The sequence below is a fragment of the Onthophagus taurus genome, chromosome 5 (genome assembly GCF_036711975.1).
Source record: "Onthophagus taurus isolate NC chromosome 5, IU_Otau_3.0, whole genome shotgun sequence".
Classification (NCBI taxonomy): Eukaryota; Metazoa; Arthropoda; class Insecta; order Coleoptera; family Scarabaeidae; genus Onthophagus; species Onthophagus taurus.
In genome coordinates, this window is record NC_091970.1 from 4021809 (window position 1) to 4041517 (window position 19709).

Here is a 19709-nt window from a genome sequence, read left to right on the forward strand (position 1 = left end):
CCAATGAGAAATGTTACTTTGATTAAAATTCGTAATTTAATTCCGAATTAAATTAAATATTTGTAGTAACAATCACTTTTTTCTTTTTGTTGGATGCAATGAATCTCCATGGAAACCAATCTAATTTGTTACCAACCTTTTTTTTTTAATTAAGAAGGATTTAAAAAAAGGCTTAAATATACCACATAATATATATTTCTCACATTCATGGTCGATTTTGCGCGTAATTCTCTTTGATACGTTTTTAGGATATCTACAATTTCTTTTTAAATACACTTTTTTTAGTAATTGATCTTTAACGGATCCCACCGCGCTTTTAATAGACAATAATTACAATAAAATACATTTATATATAATATATATGTATATCGGTATAGTACATTTATAATAAAATAGAGAATATATTATTTAATGATAAATATAATTAAATTTCGGCTAAGTAACATTTTTTTGCCTATTTTTTTTTTTTTAATTTTTTCACCTAAAAAATCTTTCCGCTACAATATCACATTTATCTTTAATAATAACAGCGTTCGTTAACGAACACTTTATTTTTGGGCGTTTTAGAAAAATAAGGAATTTATTTTCAGCAAAATATTAAGTAGAAAAAAATAATTCGAAGTACTATTAAAAAAAAATCAATTTTTGTCTCACGATATTCTTCGTTACATTTAGGTACATTTCGGTTTAGTTTTATCGAGTTTTTAACTCGATTAATATTCAGTCTTGATTTGTTTACAATCAGGTTACTTTATTAATTTAAAATTTTTTTTAGTTAATTTTTATGGAATGTGTAGCTCTTGACGACTATAAATTTCTATTTGCATCTACTACGATTAATTTAAACACAAAACAGGAAGACATCAACGAAAAACTAAAATTGAGCATTAACCGTTTTATCTTTACCCTATTTATTCTCATTTTGCGAAATAAAAACGGCAAAAAGGTAACTTTTTTTTTAAACATAACCTACATTTACAACGTTAGCTATTCCGATCGAATAATAATTAATACTTGATTCCCATTATTTTAATATAACCTCTTTTTTACATTTCGATTTATTTACACAATATAAAGCATCGAAGATAAAATATAGAATATAAATTGAATCATGTACTTACATTAAGTGACACTGACAGTGACGTTTATTTGACAGAAACAGATTGGGTACGTTCATTAATCCAAGTACATTTTTCAATTAATTAAAAATAATTATTCTACATAATATCTTTGGTGATATCCCCAAATGAAATAATTTTTAATGTTGAGGCCAAAATTAACTTGATTTTGATTAAGACGGAAGCACAAAAAATCACATTCGCTGGTTCTAACGCTTATTACATAGTTAATTTCTTTTATGTACATAATTTTTTATCTACGCCTATAAAACTAATTTTTATGTTTTAATATTAACTTAAGAGGACAAATAAGAGAGATAACTTAATAATCGTCATTATACAGTGAATTTCACTTAAGATGCAATATACAAAAATATATTTCCATAGAAACCATGGCGTACCTACTTCTTTGTCTCACATAAAATGCAATCATTCGGGTTTAGCCGTCTTAAGAGACGTACGGCTAAGCCCAAATGATTCTAGTTCTTGGTCTAGCGCTGCATAAGGATTAAAACTAGAACTAACACTAGACCTAGAACCAGAAACATTCGGGTTTAGCTGTGCGTTTCTTATGGCGGAAACTCAAAGTTATCACCTTTTCCAAGCAAAACTTTTCCTTTGCAAAACTACCAATGCTTGTACTATTAAGCTATGTTGCATTTTATGTGGGACAGTACAAGAACATAGTAGTTTCATAACTATGGTTACTGCATTTATATATTGCGAGTTATATGAAATTCCCGGTATTAAGTACTTTTTTTCGAAATAAATGGCAATTAGCTGCATTTTTTTAAAGTACTCGGTAATTTTTATATTTTTGGGGTTAAAATCGGTCTTTTTCACTTTGCGTCAACTTAATATAAGCTAACCATACAGAGCAAAGGCAAGCGAATCACCACATTCTTTTAATTACATTCATTTTTATAATTAACGGCTGTTCATTAATTTTTCTTGCGCCGATTCTAAGTTTTGTTGAAACATCGAATTATTATTCTGCTCCCTAACAGCATCTTCGCTATTCGACGTTTCAAGATCCACGGCATCTTCTTCGACATCTTGGAATCTAAATCAATAAAAAATTCTCATTAACACATAGATTTATTTTATTTATATTATTACGTGTAATGCTTTTCTTCTCCTCTCATTTCGCAAATAACGTTCGTTAAAGCCATGATGTAATTTTTAGCTAAGGTTAACGTTTCAATTTTGGATAATTTTCTTTCCATTTTGATGTGAGGTATAACTTCTCTAAGTTGCTCGAATGCATCATTTAAAGAGTGCATCCTCATTCTTTCGCGTTCATTACTTTCTAATCTTCGCAAATTCCTTTCGCGGGCGCTTATACAAGTTTTTCGACGCCTCGTAGCTCCACCGCTTGATCCACCACTACTCGAAGCGCTTCCTATTAACAAAAAAAGGGAAAAAGTTAAAATAAAACACCTTTAATGCGTGGAAGAAAGTTTTAAGTATCATTCGGTAACTCAGGTTAATTTCAAAGCTTTCCGTTTTCCGAAGTTATTCAATTAGGAGTTTCGGATTACGTTCGGATTACATTAAAACTCTTCTCGGAAGGGGACAAATTACCACTTTAATCCAAAACAACCCGATTATTAGCGTTAACAAACAATAATTAATATAAATTGAGCTAAATTATATAGGAGACAAAAGGGGTTGAGGATAATAACAAAATAATCCCCTTCGAGATTAAGAACTCACCACCATTTTTCCTTCTAGCGATTTTTCTGCCGGTGGCTTCATCGCTACTCGTTTCACTCATTTCGTCACGGTCCTTGCGCATTTCTACGTCGTCCACTTCTACGTCTTCGTCCTCTTCGTGCCATGGGGCAGACATCTCCAAGGACCTCATTGCAAAAAATCGTACACAACGACTTTTCTTTCTCTCTATATAGCATAAAAAAAGAATTTTTTTGTTAATCTCCGTGTAGTTAGAAGGAAATTTAATAATGGATAAAGTTGATAAAAAGTGCATCGGAGGGAATGAAATTGTAAGGGGGCGAAAATAATTCCGATAGGTTGAAGAAACGGTGGCGGCGGCAATCGTACGACCTCCGCGGCGGCTCCCTCACTCGTTTCGAGATGAAAGAAAAATATTTAGAAAGCAATATCGACCTTTGAAATGCCCCGGACCGAAGTAAAAGTATATGGTCGAGGCGCATTCCCGCCGATCGGTGCTTACTTAAAGAACAGAGAGCGAAAATCCGGTTTTTCCTATTTCGAATTAATTCGAAATTATTAAAACGCAAACAGTGTGTTCATTAAAATCTTAAAAATTTATTTTTTCATTTCCCAAAATTAATTGTATTTACATTAACCTGTTTTTTTGTAATTTCAATTAAATAAGCTAACGCTTTATGTATATTGAAGTTTGCGGTAGTGCCATCTATCGTTTTCTATTACGTACTATTGTAATGTCTAAACTTCAATTAATCGATTTCATGATTTTTCCCAACGATATTTAGACTTAGGCCGGTAGTACCTAAACGTTTATAATCAGTATTGGGTTCTTTAAGAAATATTTAGTTTTCCATTAACAATATCTAGTCTTCCATACGCACCATATAGTCTTCTGAAAATAGTATCTATTCTTCTTTCAGCAGTATCTAGTTCGCCATAATCAATATATAGTCTTCTATTAGTAGAATCTTTTAACAGTGACATTTAGTCTTCTGAAAGCAATATTTAGATTTCTGGCAACATCTAGCCCTCCATTAACAGTATCTAGTTTTCTGCCACCAGTAAATGGTGTTCTGTAATAGGTATTTAGTCTCATATTACCAAATTTAGTAGTGTATTAACAGTATTTAGTCTTCTGGAAACATCAAGTGTATAAACAGAAGGAGCCAGCAGTGTTTAGTCTTCTGCCAACAGCATTTAGTCCTTCATTAGCAATATCTATTCTTCTGTCAAGAATGTATAGTTCTTCATTAGCAGTATCTAGTATTCTTCCAACGGTAACTTGTTTTCTGCAAGCAGTCAGTCTTCTATAAAGATGATACAGTCCTCATATATATATCTTTACCAAGATATATATCAGAAATGATTTTGCCTCAAATCACCGAGGTTGCTTGCGGGCGAGGCACTACATTTGATATATCAATACGAAATCTCTAATATAACGAACGATTGCATCTCAAATCGCCGAGGTTGCTTGCGGGCGAGGCGCTAGATTTGATATATCAATACGAAATCTCTAACATAACGAACGATTTCACCTCAAATCGCCGAGGTCGCTTGCGGGCAAGGCGCTAGAATCTTGCAAACGATTTTGTTTTGAGATATATCAAACCTAGCTCCTCGCCCGTAAGAGACCTCGACGGTTTAAGGATAAATGTCTCTTTATCAACAACTTTGTATCTTTACCAAGACATATAAATGTAAAGTTTGATGTCTGTGATTGAAGAAGGTCTTGAAGACCGAAACCTGTAGTGAACGACTTTTGCTATAATTTCATTATAAATAACTTTTGAAACACTTTATATATAATAACTTTAAACTTTAAGGCAAGTTACGTAGCTGTTAATTTTGTTGAATCGATAACCCAACCAACATAGTGAAATAAATTTGTATGCGAAACGAGTTCGACGAACGAAGGCGCCTGTATCGGAATAGTTAAATTAGCCCGCGTTAAATAAATAATCGAAAACGACCGAGGATTACGCACGTTTCTAAAAAGGTTTTTCCCCTTTTTTATTTATTTATTAATATATTTGATTTCGGATCGAAACGGTTTTGGTTTTTTAGACGCGTTTTGTTGCGTTACGAACGAACCGGTCTTATAGGTAGAAAGGAGTGAAAGCGAAACGTTCGCTACGAGGTAACATTCGCGAAAGGACATTCCACGGTCGGACGATTTTCAATTTTTAACTACTTTTTTCTATTCCAACTAAACTAAACAAATCATTTCAAAATGAATCCAAATTAACATATAAACTAATTAATAAGGGCACAAATTAAATAATTCGTTGCGAATAGTTTAATAAATGGAATAATTAATATAAAAGGTAATTTGTATTTTATGTTAAACGTAACAGTAAAATGGTCGTAATTCGTTCGCAAACAATGCTTACAACGTCACGGAGCTTCGATAATAAATAATAACGAACAAAAAAAAACTCTCGGTACCTGCTTTACGTATGTATTACGAATTACAACGTAATCCATGGTAAATCGGGTCCCCTCCCGTTCTTTTTCAATGAAACTTCGTGTCGGATTGAGTTTTTTTATGTTATTTTTCACGGACAAGGTCATTTATTTATTAATGCGTTTTAAAATTACCGTTTTTCTCTTACAACATTTATGCATTATAATATATAAATCTATATAATATATAAATCTATATAAATCAAATTAATTCCATTCAATAAATCATTATTTTATTTAGAAAATTTGATGTTTTCAAATGATTGTTAGTAATATTTTTACGTAACGTTTGCACTAAACGGACCGGAAGAGATCGGATCGACGCCCCCAAATCGAATGTGCGGCGCCGAGGCGGCGTCAAACGACGTCGACGACGGACGTCTACGTGGGGGCCACTTGTTGACTTGCGATCCGGGACGCTTTGTTATTAGACACCCCAGTAAAACGATGTCGTGATTTCCTCTCAGCGCCCTCGTCCGGAACACCGCCCGGATTTTCAGGATTCCCGGCGACCCATAAGGATGTTTACAATCCTGCGGCGCTTTAATTATCTCCTGCTTCTCCGAGAAAACGGGCCGAAAAATTATAAAAGACTTTTTCAGGTTCTTTCAATCCTTATTTAGCTTGACTCACAATTTTATGGTGTTAATCGAAAATTGTATTCACGGAAGTTCGGATTTAAACTGTTGAAATTTCTATTTTACCACTAAAATACTCAATTTGTATATGTGATAGGATTATTAGATACAAGATGATTGAAGTTGCTTCCTCCAATCGTATTATTTCCTTATTGTTAGTGAAGGGATTTAGTGGCTAATTTGCTGTTTTAATTTAAATAACTGATTATTAAACAATATAATCTCAACATCCTTTCACCTTACGTTGCCTAAATTTCTTCTTTAAAAATAAATATCTTCTTAAAAGTGATTCTTAAAGTGTCTTTACCAAAATTTATAAGAAACGATTTCGATTTAAATCGCCGAGGTCGAACACGAAATAATTAGCTCTCCCTCCCAGCAGGATCCAATTTAGCTGCAAAATATTTAATCCCAAATAAAGTACTGAGAAGTCTTTTATGAATAAAACCAGTTGGGTTGGATATAAATAATAAAAAAGTACTCGACGAAAAGCACAAAAAAAAAATAAAAACGCCTTTTTTTAGAACTGTTGTAACTTTATTTGGATTTTAAAATTCATTCGACGTTCATCGCGAGCAACCAGCACAATACGCGTCGACGTCTCTTCATACTCTTGCTGAATATGCTAAAGGTGTAACGCCTTGGCAATAATACGAGGATGGAATTTCCACCCCATTTCAAATTTGCCACCCCAATTTCTTTTCTACTTCCACTTTTCTTTCGGGTTATTTTCATTTTCTATTATTGTAGTGTATTAATATTAAAATATCGAATACTTAAAAATAAAGTTTTCGATTCTTTAACAGTAAGAGAAGAGTTTTATAGCGGTACATTGATGAAAGAGCCGAAACTGGTTATTTTTTCTTTTTTTAACGAAGCCGCGTTGGTCTCCGTTATTCTCAAGAACGAAACGATATTAACGTAGCGAAATAAAAAAAGAAAAGAAAGAAACTGGGTCACAACGACTACTTATTCGCCTCTTAAACTAACTGTAAATAAATTATTTTCGGGTTTAGCGATTAGATCGAAAAAATTTAATAAATTTTTATAGGTTATGTTAAATGTCAAAGTGACGTTTCGTTTAAACGTCATTTATAAAAGATAAACAAATTCATATTTAGTGGCAAATTAGGAATTAAAGGAATTACTTTATTATTGTTATTTATGAAAAACGTTATCTGGTTTCTCAAAAAATACGACCCGCTTGACGATTAGATAAAATTAAAACATATTAATATTATGCCAACGATGAGAGAAGTAACCTTGAAATTTTAGCAAATGATAATGCGACGACGATGATGCGAACTAGTTTTTTTCTTTAATTTTAAACTACGTATCTATTCATTAAATTACTTAAATATCTTACCTTTTTGATGCGACTTCGAGATTTCTTCTTGATTAGAATTTTATCGTCATTATTGATTGAGACCTGAAATTAAAAAAAATTTACATTTAGATCGAATTAAACTAATTTAAAAAAGTGAATCCCCTTGTACTTATCGTCTATTTTTAGTTATTAAATAAATAGATAGGAATTGACATCAAGATCTTTTTTAAATACAAAAATAATTACATAAAACATCGATATAGTCCAGAAATAATTCGATTCGTCTTCGTCTACGGGGTCAATTGCTTTAGCAACCTTTTATTTAACTTAATAAAAAATCAATAAAACCCTTAATGAAAATATTACGCGATTATTAACGAAAGGGGTAACGCAAAATAGTTTAAAAAAACACTTAAAATATTCACTTTTACGATAATAATTACGGAAAAAACCTGTAAGCAAGCAAACTGCAACGTGTAAGAAACAACGTTATCGTTTTAAAAATATGTAAAACGAGATAAAGTTGTTAAACATTTTTTTTTATTTAAAATCATTTGACGTTTTAAAGTGAGGTTATGTTACATTATAGGTTATAACTTACGATTTTTTCTTCTTTCTTTTTAATTTTGGAGCTTATTTCAAACCAATTAATCTATGTCGATGTATTATAATTAAAATAAGCACCTTTTTATGATTATAAGCATCAATAATTAATATAAATCTTAAAATTTTATAACGATCCTTTTAACTTTTTGACAACGCTTAAATCTGTTCCCTACTTTACCGACATAACCGTCAAAACATCTAATGTCAATTAAAAGTTAGTATCTTTGACTATAAAAAATTTAAAAGGATTATTTAAGTGTATCTAAATCATTTCAGAAAGAAAATAAATATTTGTACTAAAATCAACGCCGCATCGAGATAAAATTGTTATCGAAAGGTATAATATAAACAATTTAATAATAATAAAAATAAATCTAAAAATATAAGATTAAGCGAATTTTCTTGTCCAATCTCTTTTTCCCATGAATATCGAAAGAAATCTGGTGGTACTTAAAATGTAAATAAGAAAAACTTTTTCGAATACATGAATGAAAGATTCTTATACGAAAATAAAACGGTTATTAAAATTTTTGTTGTACTTTTTCGGGTTGAAAATCACCAAAGCGAGTCTTAAAATGAAAGTTGCCGTCGTTATAAGTGGATTTTCGACGGGGAGAGGTGAATGTAGTACAACAATTTCGTGTCAGTGGCGGCGGCGGCGGTAAGGGGCAGCAGGTGTTGCAATTTCGGAACGCGTTTATTGCTCAAAAGTAGTGTGAGTCCGAAACGAACTCGCGTGTATTGGAATTAGAGCTGAGAATCTGACATTTACACAGAAATCGGGTTTAGCAACAAATAACTTATTCATATAAATACAATTTAAATTAAACGAAAAGAAACTTTGTACTTTTTAGCAAATTTAAACGAAATTACGCCTTTTACGACGAAGAAAATGTTGCAATTTTCGTTTACGATACTAAAATATGTTATGTATATACTAAAATGAACTAAAATGTAAATAAATTTATAATTATTGAAGCTAATTAAAAAGAATTAACCAAAAAATTAATCTTTATCGAAAAGAAACCTTGACATAACGCAATTTCAAAGTCAACCCGTTATCGAAATTAATCTGAAATTAAGTGCGAGATGTAAATTTATAAAATGTTATTATTATATACTTTCGTGGTGAAAAGGAAAAATGGATATGGTAAGATGCGAATTCCCCTTTGGGATATAAAAAAATAACAAAAATAAGATTTTTCTTTGAATCATATCCCTTAAACCCAAATCAAATTTATCTCTACGACGAGAAAAAAAAACTAAAACAAAGATAAAACACATAAAATAAATAAAAAAAAACGTTTTAGAATGTTATCTAAATTTATAATCAATTAAAATTAAAATTTCATAAAGAAAATGAATTACCAAGCATTTTAGGTTATGTTCTTATTGTTATTATTGCTACCGGGCACCGCGATCTATAAGATCTATTGTTAGTGACAGTGCTAGTTAGCATTAGATCACTATGTTGCATATTCTTAAATAAAAACCGTTTCATTAACAAGCGTTACAAATTTTTGACACTTAACAAATTTCATTTTATTGGCAACCTTGATATTAAAAAATTCACTAAATTAAAACTGTCAATTTAATTTTTGACGATTTACTAAAGATAAAAACAGTTTTTTGAGGTTATGTTGCCCATATTAATGCTTGTCAATTGAAGAATTTATTTTTGGTTTCGCAATTTTGAATGTTTATCATGATTATAAAGGCTTATACAATGTTTGATTACTTTATCTCAACTTAAAATGTTAAAAATGAGAACAAGATCAGATAAAGTACCACTTCCGGTTACACAATTTCACAGAAATGTTATATTTGTTTCTTATATTTTTAAACTATATATTGATTATTCCAAGAAATTTGTTATTTTGACTTCTTAATATTTCCAAGAACTGTTTTTATGAATTAATTAATAAATTATATTTAATTATTGCTTTAAGATTGACAGATTAATTTGACAGCTAAAATTACTAATTTTCGATTGAATCAAAATTTTACTACACCTTGTATAAAATAATATCTGTTATAACGTTTATTTTAGTATACTCAATGGGTTCTGATAAACTTGGCCACTTGTCGATCAGCGAAGATAACAGATCCAAAAAAATGATCAAACTAATATTTATCCGAAAGTAAAAGGTTTATTAAAAAGAAATACGCCCGTATCGCCCTCTTTTTTCCATTTTGTAAACAACTCCAGTTGTTTAAATAATTTCAAATTAAAATTTATTATTTGTTTTAAAGAGTCTTTCGCAATTATATTACATTTATTTCAATAATTAATTATAAAAAATTGTTAGAGAGTATTTTACGTTATTACGACGATAACTTATCGAAAAGTCAACGATAAAATGTGCAACTTCAAAATAACTAAACAAAAAAAAAGCTATTAATAAGCTGATGCATCTCGAAAATTAAAAAATTTAATTTGATGATTTGTGCTTTATTTTAATTAATCCGTTTTAATTTTACAAATTTTAATAAAAAATAAAAAAAGTTGTCAATCGAAACATAAAAAAAGATTAAATGGAAACATTCCGCTGTCAAAATAAAATGTCAAAGTAAACTAACCTAAATCTTTTTTTTTTAATTTAATTAATTTACAAGGTAAGGATTAACTATTAATTATTATTAATAATTATTATAACAGAAGATGACAAAGAAAATAAAGTTGAAGAATTAAAACAAACATAACCTACAACAACAAAACATTTTTTCTGCTGATTCTTTTAGTGGCCTTATTTCTTTTTACCAACCCAAGCATCTTTTAAATAAAACGTGTTTTGATGTCCCAATTCTTCTTTTAATACCGAAACATTTTTTTATCTATTAGATTTTGAACGATCACGTCTATAAAAAAGAAAAATTATCTACAAAGATTCCAACCTCAAGATAATCAACACAAAACGCTGTGGCCTTCTTAAACACGTTTTATTTTATTTTAATCAATACAATTTTCAAATCAACACTTAAAATCTTTACGATAAGTTATATTCTTTTTTTTTACGAAACCGCTCTCTTTTCTTTATTTTACTTTTTAGATTTATTTTTAAAAAGGTTTTTAAAATAAAATCAGGACGACATCAAAACCAGCGAGTAATTTCCGCGTTTCTTTATTCATCTGAACCCGATTCTGCAATCTTTTAACTTTCACCAACTACGAACAATAACCGGATTATGCAATAACCGACCGCATTCGATACAATTTCGATATAAATTTCATTATAATTTCAATAGAATCAAGCCGTTTAATTTAAACAAATCAAATCGTGTTAGCTGTCAAAAAAATTAAACGTCAAATAAAAGAATTTCGTGTTAAATTTTATTGGTAAGAAATGACTTTATTTAATTATTTATATTATAATGTTCGTTTTATTAATTACTTTTTTTAGTTGTGATAAATGAATTTGATTTAAAATGAGAGAAGAAAGAAATGGATGCAAATGTAAACAAAGCAATATAACCTCAATAACGGTAAGTAAGCTTAGTTTTAATAAAACGAATTTTTTGGTTCTCTAGTTTCGTCGGTTATCCTTGAGGCTTTTTAGTTTAACCTTCACGTTTCTAGACGCGCGGTTTTGAATTCTTGTCGAGCGACATAACTGTATCGGGGCCGGTACAGTGGCGCGCGTTTCGTGGGTGCGCTAAGACATTGAGTCGCGAGACCGTTTGAAATTATCGTCGAAGAAATAAAATAACCTTGAAACGATTTCCTTCTTGTTTAAATATCAACACGTTTTATTTTGTTTCGATACGATCGATTTTGCCTTAAAAATTCTATAATACAACTTAAATACTGAGAGATTTCTGTTGGTTGCGTTTATAAAGACGTTATCGCGAAACCGTAAAAATTAATAATTTTTTAACGTCCCAACAATAAACCAGGGTTATAAATCGCTAAAAAGAACCAAACAAAGGTTTTTTTTTGTTTAATTTATTGCTTATTACCGAGAGTTTTTAGGGTTTTATTAAGTTTTATTTATTTAATTTTTTAGTAAACGTCGCGTCTGAGTGTGATTTAATAAAGAATGGGAGGAAATGTAATAATTAAATTAAACGATAAAATTATATTTATTTAACCTAAATTATTTTTTAATTACTAAAAAAATTAGTTATAAAACTTTGTTTTATCATTTTGTAAGGTTATGAAGCGATTTTGTGATTAATTTGTTGCAGAGGAAATAAAATTAGGAAGAAATGTCATTAAGGTTATTATAAACTATCAAAAATATGAATTATCAGGATCAACTGTTAAATAAAATTTTTTAAGTTCTATTAATTTTATTTTATCGATATTAAATTTGATTTGAACCATATTTCGTAAATATTCCACAATTTTTCCTTAAATTTTCATGATTTTTCGTGGTATTAAGACATTTTCCTGATAAATCGATTCAAATTTCAATAATTTTCGTTGTAATAATAATTTATTTGATCAATCACTTCAAATAAATAATTTGGGAGTTCTAAAACGGTTTTTGATGGTGTTTTTGGTTCAATTCCGCTTTTTCTTTGTAAAATTAGATAAATTTAAGAAGAAACGCCACAGAGGTTATTACGAACTGTTAAAACTGATTTTGCAGAGTAAACAACTTCGAAAAAAAAATTGTCTTTAACAAAATTAATTTAAGTAATTATATTTTTTAATTAAAAATAAATCAATTTTAGATGTTTCTTTCGGTTTTAATTAATTAAAAATTTTAATTTATTTATTTATGTATTGGTTGTCATGGCAACGAGGTATTGTTTCGATGTGTCATTTTTTGACGTTTCATTTTGAGGTTATATATTATATATTCGATATTAAATTGGATTTAAACCCGTTAAAAAAGTGTTTTCTGAAAGTAAAAAGCCCCGATTTCTTGTTTTCTTTTAACACGGAGTTTTATCGCTAATAATAACCCAGCTGATTGTTCTCGGAAAAACCGTAAACAAAATCCGAGTGGAAGTGGTCTTTCGAGATGCTAAAATATTTACAATTTTGCGAACAAATTGAAGTTTTCAAATTCCCAATTAAACTTTTGAACTAATTAATTAATTAATAAATTCTTTTTTAAGCGTTACGCTATTGTCCACATCCTACTTTCTAAAATCGCGCCGCCTCTAAACAATTTACGTTCACTTCATCTTTCGAAGTTTTACTTAAAACTAAAAAGAATTAAAGTCGTAAAAACTCACCGTTTTTTTGGTGATTTCTCAGTGAACTTAACAAAACTTTAAAATTGTTAAATTTTACACTAAAAGAAGTAATTGTACCAAAATTTTTTAAAATCGCGATAAAATTATTTGATTTTTTTCGCGGATAAAACGGATTCGCTTTATTTTATTCGATTAAACATGCGGAGCGAGGGCAAGTTTCTACACTACTGAGTGCGCGTTTCGAAGTGTCAAAGCGTGGTGAATCGGGCGCTCGTAGTAGGCCGGGGCGCATGCGCAATTAAAATAATCTCAACGTCGCGACGCTTCCCCCCTCCAACTTTTCACACTTCCTACACACCACCACTACCACCATTGAAATAATAAAAAAAGATTAATAAATAAATAAATTAAATTAATTAATAAAAATCAAGAATCTCAAATAAAATTACATCAAAACTAAAAAATCGATTTTAAATTAATTAATTTATTTTTATTTTCTTAGTTATTAAACTTATTAATAATAACTTAATAAAATTATTTTGACGTGTCATTTTGACAGTTAATTTTGAGGTTATTTTTTTAAAATAATTTAGATCGTGTCAACGTCACCTGCACCGCACGTACCGGGTCGCGGTTGCGACACTCTCCTGCATGTATCATATTGCGGGGCGCCTTTCTAAATCGGTTTTGCAACGAGAACTCTTGTTGAAAAAAAGAAAAATAAGTTAAAAAGTGAATAAAACCTTTACAAAACAGGTTGACCTATATTTATTTACGTTGCTTCGAATAGATGTAGAGTTATCATGTGGATGAATTAAATTTCAGTTGTTATTAGGAAACTGATTGATCTAATTTGTATGCTACTCGCATAACTCTCGACGGCCTTGCAAAGTCTCGGGTGGAAGAGAAAAAAAGCGGAACGCAACACTTTCTTTCTCTTGGAGTCGGGCCGAGTAACGGTTCGAGTCGTACAGGAATAGAACCACCAGGAGCAGGACGGTTTGACCGTTTAGAAAGGCTATATCCTTCGCGTATTTCCATTCGAACAGGATGCAAATTTAAACTAAGAGGTGTGTTCTAAATTTAAATGTCAAACGTTTAATAAAAAATAAAAAAAAAGAAAGTAAAGTTCATCACAAAAATTTATGTCAAGTTAATTCAAACATTATTTCGATACTTTATACATTGATATTTAATGTTTTCGCCCACGCGTCTTCCCTCGATTCCCGGGGTAGAGTTTACGCGCCTATTTTTAGTGCAATTTAGCCAGGACGTTGGGGGTACTCGTGGGCGTAGCCCCCCCTTTTCATCCTTCTCGTCGACGTCGTCATCGTCACCACCCCTGCCCACTATAAAATCGATAGACTTGTTTTTCCAATTTACCCCGGAAACCTATCTTTTTTTCGAAAATTAATCATTACCCCGAAACCCGCCAATCTCGCCAATTTGAGTTTAACTTAAAAAAAAGATTTCCATAACCATAACCTAAAAACGGGGTTTATAACGTTAAAATGTCCAACACGTTCACTTTAACTCGATTCGAACGTCGTAAAATTGAATAAAACGCGTCGTGAGTTTGGATTTTATGGATTCTATACGATTTTCCGACCCCGATAACGATTTAAAGAAATTTACGCTTAAAATGCGGCGATGTAATTAACGATAACAGGTTTCAACTTTATCTACACTTTTTTACTTAACGCAAAGAAAAAAAATATCGCAATTTGAACGCGGAAATGTTTATAACGCTTAACTTATTTTCTCTGACGCACGCGTGCTTATCGCCTGTTAAAACGAATTTTATGCATAACTTGCTAATTTAGCAACTTTCTTTCACTTGGTAAAATAAGTAATTTTAAAAAAGTATTTCAAAAAAATAATTTTTCGAAAATTATGCAACCAAATACACGTATTAAAATTAATTCGAATTATTTTCAATAGATGTTGCGATTGTTTATTTATTTTTTGATGTGTCAAACGATTTCAAGTTATTTAAAAGTGATTTTGTGCTCTGCGCAGTTTAATAAGGTAATTAAATCATTTTTAAGTTCAATTTTATTAGATTGAGTAATTGGATACTGTATTTAGAAATGTATTTAATGAAAAACTTTTTTTTCGTTACCTAACCTAGAAATCGGAGAATCATAACTTTTTATTCAATTCAACCTTTTCATATATGGGCTAGAAATAGGTTTCGCTTAAATTTAGTAAAACCTAAACACCATATAAATTCAAAATTTTAACAACCGCGAAAAATAATTCGTTATTGAAAAATACGGTCGAATCTAAAAGCGAGCGCCATCTTTTGTTGACTTTCTGTATTAAACAACAAGAACAATTCTAATAAATATTAATGAAATAAATCATCAAAAATATTGTAATATTTACACCCGGAGGGTGTTCCAATACGGATTTTGCATACTGTATGTACACTGTAAGTCACAATTTTGACGTTTCGAACATAGCCCGTTCAACCTAATTCCTCTTTAAAAAGTTTTCTTTCAAATTTTTGTTATTAACTCAGCAATTTTTATGTGATATCGAAAATAGCATCTTTTATCTTCAATTTATGATATAAATCGTTTCTTAACTCCAAAAAATAAGGTTAAAGAGATTTCTTTTAATTTTAACGTTTTCGAACGTATTCTAATTCAACTTAATTCCTTTCTGAAGATTTGAAGGCTTTCTGAAGTATATTTTTGTTGCACTAAAACTAAACCTAGAAATATTTGTGTTTAGCCGTGCGTCTAAAGACGCTTTTAGTTTTAATTGTTATTCAACGCTAGATTGTTGTATATTTTTATTGAATGCCGCATGTCTCTTAAGACGGCTAAACTCAAATGATTCTAGTTCTAGGATCTAGTGTTAGTTCTACTTTTAGTTGTTATTCAATGTTATATTGTTGTATTTTTTTTTTACTAAAACTAATAATTATTGTTTTAGCAGTCAAAAATTAAACGTCAAAAACAGACGATTTTAAAAATTTATTACCAACTTAAATGTAGTAACTAAAATCCCCTAATTTTATTTAAAAGAATAAATTATATTTGAGGTTATTTTTTAAAATAATTTCTATTTCAAATTATTAATAAAAATAATGCTCTTATCAAATCATTTCAAATTTTATTGAATATATAAAATCGTTAGCAACATTTCTCGGTTACTCATATATTATATATAAACACTAATACAAACTTAATGGAGAAAGGGTCGAAAGTAAGTTTGACGGCTCTCCTTCTCTCGTTTACTATTTCCTTTTTATTTTATTATTTTTTTATTAATTTGTCTATTTTTAGTCGCTCCTTATGTACAAAAATGGATTTTATTTATTTTTTTGTGTTATCGGAAACGTAGGTACGTAGATTCGTTTTTCTTTATATATAATTATTTATATCCGTGTTTCAAGCAGCATGTAGCGCGACTCGTAGGCCTCGCAGAAAGGATTAATTTTCCATAAAGCCCCCCCTTTAATCCATAAAAATCCTCGTTTATGCGCCCCATTCCCACAATGTTTTACTTTTTATTTACAACGGCACATTAAAAATAAAATAAAAAAAATATTTAACGTACTTATTCTTTTTATCAATAAATAAAAAGCGGCAGTACAAATTTTACAATTATTTCGTATAATTATACATTTTTTTTTAATTATTAATGAAGATGACAAAAAAAAAAATAAGTAACAATCTGAAACGAAAAAAGATCCTCTACACCAAATATTTTGATTATACTTTGAGAAATTAAAATAAAAATTAACTAACTGTACAAAAAAGGATATTCTTATTAAGCCTGTCTGGATCCCCCTCAGCACCTCAAATAATAAATCAAAGAAAAAAATCTCATCCAACATAGTCTTCATTCGTACACATTTTTTTAAATTTCGTTTTGCGTTGCTTTTGCGATTTTTAAAACTTTTTATATTCTCATTTTTTTTCTTTTTTTTTTTTTTAATAGAGTATCTTACATCCTAATATGTCTATCTTTGTCCTTATCAACAAAACTATTCCACAACTTTTAAAACTTTCCCAATGGCAATCGTTTTATCTAAAAAAATGTATCATTAATTTAGTTTTTTCAATTTTTAATCGATTTACTTTCATCTCGCAGCGTAAACCTTCCCATTTGAGGAAACAGTTTGAATACTTCCAAACAAATTACTCCCGCACATTCTATTCTCATGATTGCTACTTGGTCTTGTTTAACGAACCTCGGTCGGGTCTTGCTTTTTTCGCCAGTTTTCTTATCGACTAAACAGATTAAGGCCTAAAATTTTTGTAATAATTAATTATTATAGGGTTTGATTCACAAATTAGCTTACTTTAACGGTAACCTCTTCGGCGGCACAATGAATATGCATGACAGCGCTGTACCCCGCACAAATAATTGATTTGTGTTCGAGAATCACAACTTGCGCGTCAAAAATTCGCCCCACTCGAATTGGATGCGCTGCATCGCAAAGAACGAAACCAGGACTAACATCTTCCTCCTCAACCCCTTTTACCTTTACTTTCACGTTTTCACCAGGCACCACATGCTGGACTTCATCGTCATCCGACCAAAGTTGATCCACCGTCACTGAAGTCTACAAATATTTTTAATTAATTACTTGTATTAGGATTTAATTTAATTTTATTTTTATTACCCTATTAGGCATAATTACTAAATTAGTTCCTTTCCGACACTCGCCACTTTCAACTTTTCCCATAACGACCGTCCCCATATCCTTGTACTTATCTACAATGGGCATTATAAAAGGGCCATCACATTTACGATTGAGTGAGGGTAAATTATCGATGAACGGTATAAAAGCAGATCCTCGATACCACGGGCAAATCGTTTCATCAATTTGTTCGCGTAAACCTAACCCCGTTAAACCTGAACATGGGAGAAACGTTAAATCCTTGGCCGGATTGAATCCTAATTTTTTTAAATAGGGCATGATCTTATCACGGCATTCGTTATAACGGGTTTCGTCCCAATTCACCGTTGGATCATCCATTTTATTCACCAAAACCACCAAGTGTTTGACCCCCGCTGTTTTTGCCAACATTGCGTGTTCTCGAGTTTGCCCCCCTCGATCAAAACCGGTTTCAAATTCACCTTTCCTTGCTGAAATTACCTAAAAACATGAATAAAAATTAATTTATATAAAATAAAAATGAATTAAACTTACTAAAACGGCTAAATCTGCTTGGGCGGCCCCCCCAATCATATTCGGAACAAAACTTTTATGTCCGGGTGCGTCTAATATAGTAAAATGCTTTTTCTCAGTCTCAAAATATGCTCTACCTACTTCTACAGTTTTTCCTTTATCCCTTTCTAACACAAAAATAAAATTACTCCTTTTTTACCATACCAACACAACTTTTTACCTTCTTGATTTGTATCTAGAGCCCACGATAAATACCAAGATTCCCTACTTTTCTCCCGCGCCTCCCTTTCGTACTTCTCCAACGTTCTTTTATCAACCATTCCCGTTAAGGACATAATTTGTCCGCCGATAGTTGATTTTCCGGCATCTACGTGCCCGATAAACACAACGTTTACGTGTTCCTTTTTATTTTTAGCCGCTTCTTCGGCTTTTGCGATTTTTTTCTTGATTATTTTCGGGGCTTCTTCTGATGATGGTTCATCCTCGTCACCTTCAGGTGTTAAAACCTCGTTGTCTTCGGCCACATCCTCCCAAGTCCCACCGTCTCCCGGCGATGTATCGCCCCCGTCTGCCGGGGGCACGGGAGGTGGCTCTCGAACGTCTACCTGTTCCGTCAGATCTGTATTTGAACCTAAACAAAAATCATTTTAATCTTAAATAACAATTTAAGAGAATAAGAAGAAAGGTAAAAACTGGTTTTAACTGGATTTCAGTGGATTAAATGTTTTGTACCTGGTGTTTGGGAGAAGGGGGAAAAGTTAGGTTATGTCTTAAACAAAATTTTCTTTTAATTCATGCAATTTTCTTTTATAAATAAAAACGATTTTTTTATTACAATAATTCGTTGATATTTGAGATGATTTTTTTAAATAATAAATTTAAAAAAATTATTTTTAAATAAATTTAACAAAGACACAAGTGTCAATATGCTAAAACAACCGCAATACGGTCAAACATAACCTCAAAACATTCCAAATGTCAACGTGACCGGGAGCACTTGGAAAAAAAAGGTGGTGTCGCAAAAAAAGATTTCATACCGTTTATGACGGGACAATGTTCTGGTGAGGCGTCTTCGGTTGGGGAGTTATCCTGGGGGCTCGAGCTTTGTTCGACGCCGATGTTCTTGCAAAAAGAAGGCACAAATTCAACGGCATTGACGTTCAACGTGGAGAACTTCGGTGTGACGTCCGCGAGTTGTTTCGTCGGTGAGGTTTCGACAGATTGGGCGTCCGCTTGGGTCTCCCAATTATCGGGGGCTGTATTGTTAGACATTTTTGCACGCGATCGCTTTGCAAAACCGGCGAAAATTTCAAAATAAAACCGACACAGCTGCGGCCCGTTTTACTCTGGGTTTCGTTCGTGACGCGTGCGTGCTTGCGTGCGTTTCCGGAACTACTGTTGCGATAATGGCGCCGCCGCGAATGTCATTCGGAATATCTCGGATTTTTAATTTTTCCATATATTTAAAACATCCTACAATTAAAATTAATTTATTTTTAACAAGAATACACCTCAATTAATTGAATATAACCAAAAAATTAATTAAATCTTCTAAGAAA

The 19709-nt window shown here is 31.1% G+C and overlaps 2 protein-coding genes and 1 long non-coding RNA gene across 6 annotated transcripts; 1 reads left to right on the plus strand and 2 right to left on the minus strand.

Moving 5' to 3' along the window:
- Positions 1 to 177: 177 nt before the first annotated feature.
- LOC111426205 (basic helix-loop-helix family member dimmed) lies at positions 178 to 13243 on the minus strand. 2 transcript variants are annotated; one of them, XM_023060628.2, is made up of 5 exons: positions 13038 to 13243; positions 7284 to 7346; positions 2835 to 3020; positions 2238 to 2520; positions 178 to 2181 (listed from the first exon to the last, which is right to left on the minus strand). In XM_023060628.2, exons 3-5 carry the CDS (start codon positions 2983 to 2985, stop codon positions 2046 to 2048), a joined length of 570 nt encoding a protein of 189 aa, XP_022916396.1. In that variant the 5' UTR covers positions 2986 to 3020; positions 7284 to 7346; positions 13038 to 13243; the 3' UTR covers positions 178 to 2045. The 2 variants fall into 2 exon arrangements, with proteins under 2 accessions (XP_022916396.1, XP_071051990.1); XM_071195889.1 differs by lacking the exon at positions 13038 to 13243 and adding an exon at positions 7846 to 7972.
- On the plus strand, positions 10876 to 12134 carry LOC111426212 (uncharacterized). 3 transcript variants are annotated; one of them, XR_011640355.1, is made up of 3 exons: positions 10876 to 11187; positions 11252 to 11333; positions 12036 to 12134. It is a non-coding gene; the product is annotated as an uncharacterized lncRNA (long non-coding RNA). The 3 variants fall into 3 exon arrangements; XR_011640354.1 differs by having other exon boundaries at positions 10877 to 11187; positions 11855 to 12134; XR_002707799.2 differs by lacking the exon at positions 12036 to 12134 and adding an exon at positions 11428 to 11569 and having other exon boundaries at positions 10878 to 11187.
- Positions 13244 to 16558: 3315 nt separating the features above from the next.
- Positions 16559 to 19547, minus strand: LOC111426193 (eukaryotic translation release factor 3). Its single transcript, XM_023060592.2, has 7 exons — positions 19188 to 19547; positions 18371 to 18781; positions 18172 to 18317; positions 17641 to 18117; positions 17317 to 17580; positions 17093 to 17261; positions 16559 to 17042 (listed from the first exon to the last, which is right to left on the minus strand). The coding sequence occupies exons 1-7, from the start codon at positions 19420 to 19422 to the stop codon at positions 16999 to 17001; spliced, it is 1746 nt and encodes a 581-aa protein (XP_022916360.1). The 5' UTR covers positions 19423 to 19547; the 3' UTR covers positions 16559 to 16998.
- Between the last annotated feature and the right edge of the window lie 162 nt (positions 19548 to 19709).